Source organism: Octopus bimaculoides, chromosome 14 (genome assembly GCF_046866305.1).
Source record: "Octopus bimaculoides isolate indiv1 chromosome 14, ASM4686630v1, whole genome shotgun sequence".
In the NCBI taxonomy this organism is placed as follows: Eukaryota; Metazoa; Mollusca; class Cephalopoda; order Octopoda; family Octopodidae; genus Octopus; species Octopus bimaculoides.
Genome location: NC_142941.1, coordinates 35,175,493 through 35,182,649, shown reverse-complemented (window position 1 = coordinate 35,182,649; position 7,157 = coordinate 35,175,493). Strand labels below are relative to the sequence as shown.

Below are 7,157 nucleotides of genomic sequence, written 5' to 3'. Positions count from 1 at the left end.
CTTCTTCCTTCTTCTTCTCCTCCCACTCCTCATCATCAACGTCTTCTTCCTCCCTTCCTCTTGCCCTCATACTTCCTCCTTCTCGTCTACCTCTTCTTCCTCTTTCACCTCTTCTTCCTCTTTCACCTCTTCTTCCTCTTTCTCCTCCTTCTTCTTCCTCCTTTCATCTCTTCCTCCTTCTTCTCATCATTACCGTTCTCTTCCTCCCCTCCACCTGCCCTCACACTCCTTCTTCCTCCACTTCCTCCTTCTTCCCCCTCATCATCATCCTCTTCCTCCCCTCCTCCTGCTCTCATACCCCTTCCTCCACCTCTCCTTCCGCTTCTTCCTCTTTCACCTCTCCCTCCTCCTCCTCCTCCTCCTCCTTCTTACCATTTACGATGTCGAGTTTGCCATGGCGTGGTTAAATGTTCCATTATTACAAACACTCGCTTATAAGTTTATCTTGCATTTTTAATAATCGCATCTGTATGTAGTTCTTCTATTAGTTTATGCACACACACATTTTTATGTCTATAATCCAAATAAGATGACAAAGAAAGACTTTATCACATCTTTAATGACCAGTTGTAATTGCTTTTGTACCAATTCTGTTTTAAACGTCAATTCACGCATAAGTTCCGTGTTAAAAGTTACGTAACATTTGAAGTTTGAAACATTTAAGCAGTATTTCTTCAGACCTGCATCAACGGTGCGCTCTTACATTGTGCTTCCGCTGGAGGATTCCCATTTTCCATAAGACTACTAATTGAGAGTGTAGATAGCCAAAAAGTCGGGTTGAGCGCTGCATTGCAAATCAAATGCCCCCATCTTTCTGTACATACATACATACATACATAGTTAAAAAAAGTAAATAAAGTTGGAAAAGGCACAAATGTATATTTTAGTATATATATATATATATATATATATATATATATATATATATATATATATTCCACAATGTAACCTCGTGTATATCGTTGGCGATTTTTTCTTCCTCCATCTTCCCTTCTTTGGACTTTACTGTATTTCCGACGAAGAGCTCCGCTCGAAACGTCAAATTCATCCTCATTCATTAAATATTCCCACCTTGCTTTCTGCATACATGACAGTGTACATTTCGTAGTATCAAACGTTCTCCCATTTTTTTTTATGTATAATGATTGTATTTAGTGGCGTAGAACGGCTATGTTGCATGTGAACCAACGGTGTCAATTCCTATTAGATCAATTACATTTTGGGGTGGTAACTGTCTCTTGATTGAATTGCTTTGACTAGTTAATTTGCCTCATATCTATCTGCATCACAAATCTGAAAAATTTCTTTTTATATCATGGATAGATGTGTGGATAGGAGTATGGATGTGTGGTAAGAAGCTTGCTTCCCAACTACATGGTTTTGGGTTCAATCCTCCTGCGTGGCACCTTGGGCAAGTGTTTTTTACTATATCTTCAGGCCGACCAAAACCTTGTGAGTGAATTTGGTAGACGGAAACTTAAAAAAGCTTGTCATATATATATATATCACATTCCTTGCCTTCTCTTCTCCCTCCACTTTTCACTTCACTGTGTCCCTGTCATTTTTTCCTGCCCCTCCCTAATTCTTTCGTCCCTCTGCCTCTACCTCTCTCTTCTCTTCCCTCGTGATCGGTGTTCGGCCAAGCCTAACCTTTCTTTCTTGGGCGGCTGTTGTACGTACAACATCGTTATTTCTCCCTGTGCCTGTGAAATCTCGTTTCCCGGCTGTAAGGCCTTATTTCCATAAACACCAGCTTAATTTTATTCGTCCTTAGTCGAAAGACATCTGTTGTTATGTCCCGTTATTATTCCTACTGTATTTGTGTAACATTGTTCGTTTTTTCCGTCCTTGTTTTTGTATACATTCGCTGCTTTCTTCCAAGGAATCTAATGCTCTTAACTTAGTTTTTCCTTAGATTATCTTTCCTGTGATAAACAAAGATCTTACCCGTATGAGCGGTGTAAGAACTTTCGATCACCCACGACGTTACTTTCCACCACAAGGTCATGTCCTTGTTGCAGCGTGTGCGTTTTCTTCTAATTTTTCGCGTGTATCTCAATGACTCTGGGAGCTATGTCAGCGGAGCGCAAGTTCCTGGAGAGGTCCTCCATGCTAGGAGGGTCAAAAGATAGATGTTAAACTAATATGGGTCACCTTTTTCCTACAGGTAAAATCAGTTTGCGCAGGGCCAACACTACTAGATAGAAGAAAAAAGTAAAGTTGCAGAAATATCGATGATTATTCTAAACCATCAAAATCCGGGAGCGAAAAAAAAAAAAAAAAGCCCAGAATCGAGAACAACTCAGAAAAGTCATCGACAGTCTAGGCCCCGTGGGTTGTGAAGGGATTAAGTAAATACGAAGTTTGAGAAGAATATTCCAATGATCAGGTTACCCAGTATTAACAGCGTTGTTATTTTTGTTGATATCTGGTCCTAAGGTGGAACCGCGTAGCTTAGTGGTTAGGGTGTTGGACCCATGATCGTAGGATTGTAGTTTCGATTGCTGGATCGGGTGATGCGCAGTGTTCTTGAGCAAGACTCTTCATTGTACGTTGCTCCATTCCATTCAGCTGGTAAAATTGAGCTATCTTGCAACCGACTGGCGTCCCGTCAAGGCAGGAAACATGCGCCACGGAAAGCGGGAAACCGGTCTTATGAGCCTATGTGACTCAGAGGAAGGATATAGCCCTAAGTCAGCCTAGTTGAGCAGATCTATGATCCAACCGTGAACAATCCGTCTTATTTTTCGCACATACTGTATATATATATGTCTAGCACTACAATGACAAATCTGCTCATCCTATATTTTAAAGCTGCAGTGTAAAGCAGATTTAATCGTGATTGGGTTGCCATTTCTAGCAAGTTTGATGCTCTCACGTTCGCACGCTAGCTATAGTGTTATATTTTTATATATATATATATTGTGATTTGCTTTTGACGCGTCAAAGCCAACGACAGGTAATAATATGTCTTACCTTTAAGGCAACTGGACATGGTACATATTCATCGTTGTCACAATATAACGTTATTAACTAAGACACACGTGTTAGAGAGTAAGAATAAAATATACCCGTCAAATACACACATACACACACAATGGAAATAAACGCACGCACATACACACGCACACAAACACATACGCATGCACGGAAACATGCACACATAAACTCTTTGCTACTCTCTCTCTCTTTCTACCTGTATCTCTTCCTCTCTAATACGTCTAAATGTCATCTTTTAAGCTTCTGGCTTTCTTTTCACTTATCAAATGTCATAGGTTACATAAACACTAAACAGTTGGTTGGTGTAATTGTAAACAGCTTTTATAGACAATGTTATCAGCTGTAAACACATGGGCTGGTCGGTAAGTTAGTGGCTTGGTCGGTCGGTCGGTCGGTCGGTCACTTAGTCGGAGCTGGTGGTGGGGCCCTTGAGAGTTGGGATGGTTGGGTATAAGGTCGGGGAAAGAATTGGTAAAACAGCAACCGAAATGGTTTATGACAATGAATTATATTATTTAGTGAAAGCTCGGTGTTCTGATTTCAAATTCAAACATCGATTTTGCTTTGTGATCATTCAAAGATTAGACAAAAGTAGAACCACTAATATTTTGAAGGACACTGTGGGTAAAGGTTACTCATGAATCTACTCGTGGGGGGTTTCTCATTGGAGTGAAGGCCCAGACGGGAATGTTTCTGTCTTGCCTAGGACTTCAATAGTTTCTGATGCAGCAAATCTCCCATGTAAAGCATAATATGTACGAACACACACACACACACACACACACACACACACACACACATGTATATATACATGGGGGAGGAGCGTGCGTGCATGTGTACATGTATATATGTGAGTGTGTATGTATATAGTTACATATATGTGCATATATATATATATATAGAACTAGCAGAGACACCCGGCGTCGCTCGGGATTATATTACAGTTATGTTGAAACAGGTGAATCGGGAAAGTGCAGCGTTGACAACAAAATATTTGTGGAGTAAATGATGGTCTAATTCGACTAATCGACATGTAATACATCGGAGGATTGGAGGATTCCAAGTGCTAACCTATCATGGAAAATTGGGGGTGAAGGTATGTAATTTTCTAACCCACCGAAAAGCTCAGTGGAATACTCTCCTTTGATGCGGTCAGCGCTACGTCTAACACGACCCGTCGTATGGTTGACAGTCAAATGAATGGAGATGTAATGCAGATATTCTAGGTAAATGGGTACATTCTAGAAATGGGTTGCAATGGGAGACGGTAAGGAGCTGGTAGTGCTTGCAATCTTACCTTACGGCCCGAGCAGCACATGCCATTTGTTTCATTTGGAAATTTGAAAGCTTTGCAGAAACGACAATTTGAGTGTAGCACACCATTTTGTACAGAGTTATCATTTTTATAGGAATAGGACGGATCATATCTGAAAGCAGCTCCTGATGTTGCGAAGAGCGAATTTGCATGTGATCTATTTCTGAGAGCTATTGTATTGGACCTCTGTCTAATCTAGGGTGTTAAACGTTGCTCTAATGATTCAACATTAAGTATTACTTACAGATGCCTTAGCTGATATTGGGAAAATCTCATCTCCCTTCTCTCTTGAGACTGATGTGCTGCGGCATGCATCTGCTGACCTTGAGAAAGTCTCGTCTCCTTTCTCTGTCGAGACACTCGCCTTTGCTTTCTGTAATCGTGCTCGCTTTATACGTGTTTCTGGAGGGATTACGTCTTTTCTTTGGTGGCATATTTTTTCAATATTGTAAACAAAAAAAATATGAACATAGAAAAAATATACATCAATCTCTATTTTTGTAAGCAATTGTAAATATATACTATGTCCGTATTTTTGTATACTGTGTAAATTTATGAAATATAAGCAAATGAACGAAATGGCACATGTATAGAACTGCTAATTTAACGGTAAATGCCACAATAATTATTACAGAGACAAAGAATTTTATGTCTTACCTTGCAACTTCTACGATAATTAACATCCAGTAACACTTCATGCATGTTAGTCGTCCACAAAGTATATAAAACAAGCAACACACAACAAGGAGAAAGAGACGAAGATAAAATAACACGTGTCAAAAATGTTTTTTTTTCTTCTTCTAAAAACGTCCACTGAAGTTAACTGGAGTGTGGGGTTCGAGTAGACGTCATTCCACCTTTTGATTTATCATTACCATTCTTTTCGTTCGATTTTATTTTTCGTCCACTATTGTGTTTTTTCTGTCCTTGTGTTGTTCCCTCCGTGTTTCGACCCTGTGTGGTTAATAAAAAAATTAAGTCGTCAGGTATGTATATGTATGTGTAGATGTGTATGCGTGTGTATGTGTGTGTGTGTGTGTGTGTTTAATAACGTACCGTATATATAGTATGTCTGTACTTTTGTATGCAGTATAAGTTAAGGAAATAGAAGCACTTGTACAGAGAATCAAAGAATTTTATATTTAACCTGCTAAACTTGCAACTGCTGTGATAATTATTAATCGGTAATGGAACAGTAAATGTGTATTGTTTTAAAGGAAATGAAAATAAAATTTCGTATTGACACTTCACGCATATCATGCATACACACTTCCTCTTTCTCATTTCTGCTATGCTTTTTTGACGAAGAACTGACGTCAGAAACGTTAAAACACTCTTCCTTCATTTATGTGTTAGGCTAATACAATATTTGTTAAAAACTTCAGCCTCTTGTGTTTTCATTTTCCGTTTTCTTTTTCTTTCATTTATTCATTCATTCATTCATTCACTCTTTCTTTTCTTTGTATTTTCATTCTTTCACACTTTCTAATTGAGATTTTCTTATTTTCTGTTTGCTTCAGTAGGACACCAAAACAGAGTTAATGTAATTGCAACCAGTTCTGAAGATCACTACTACCATAGCCCATCAACAAGAAGACGACCAATGAAACAGTGATTTGTTATCGATCCTTTTGGCGCCTCAACCGGAAGTTACAACCTCCCCTCCACTACTTCGTGAGATGTGGAAGGTGACACAAAACACATGAAGTGTCGACCACTATATTAGTAAGAGAACAATACAAAATAAAGCAACGACCCAAATCCATTTTGAAACTCGTTATAAATACATTCATTCCTTCATATATAGATATATATATATATATATATATATGCATATATATGTATGCATATATATATATATATATATATATATATATATATATATATATATATATATATATATATATATATATATATATATATATATATGCATATATATATATATATATGCATATATATATATATATATGCATATATATATATATATATGCATATATATATATATATATGCATATATATATATATATATATGCATATATATATATATATGCATATATATATATATATATGCATATATATATATATATATATGCATATATATATATATATATATGCATATATATATATATATATGCATATATATATATATATATATATATATATATATATATATATATATATATATATGCATATATATATATATATATATATGCATATATATATATATATATATATATGCATATATATATATATATATATATGCATATATATATATATATATATATATATATGCATATATATATATATATATATGCATATATATATATATATATATATATATATATGCATATATATATATATATATATATATATATATATATATATATATATATGCATATATATATATATATATATGCATATATATATATATATATATATATATATGCATATATATATATATATATATATGCATATATATATATATATATATATATATATATGCATATATATATATATATATATATATATATATATATATATATGCATATATATATGCATATATATATATATATATGTATATACATATACATATACATATATATATATATGTATGTATACATATATACATTTACCGAGATATATATACATGCACATATATATATATGTATATTTATATATATTCAAATATATACATACATACATACATACATACAAACATATATATATATATATATATATATATATATATATATATATATATATATATATATATATATATATATACATATATATATAAATGCATGTTTGTATATATTTGAGTATATGACACAGAAATAAGAAT

At 34.6% G+C, this 7,157-nt stretch overlaps 1 protein-coding gene across 4 annotated transcripts in view; it reads left to right on the top strand.

The window, feature by feature from the left end:
- LOC106875085 (protocadherin alpha-3) overlaps nt 1-6,063 on the top strand; it is a 229,776-nt gene extending 223,713 nt beyond the window's left edge. For 2 of the 4 annotated variants that reach the window (XR_008265545.2, XM_052973094.2), the window contains one exon: nt 5,836-6,063. Coding sequence is in view for 2 of the 4 variants with exons in the window: in XM_052973094.2 (XP_052829054.1) it covers nt 5,836-5,838 (3 nt within the window). In the remaining 2 variants the exon portion in view is untranslated. The remainder of the gene's footprint in view (nt 1-5,835) is intronic. The other 2 variants (XR_008265544.2, XM_052973093.2) reach the window with 1 other exon arrangement.
- Nucleotides 6,064-7,157: the final 1,094 nt, after the last annotated feature.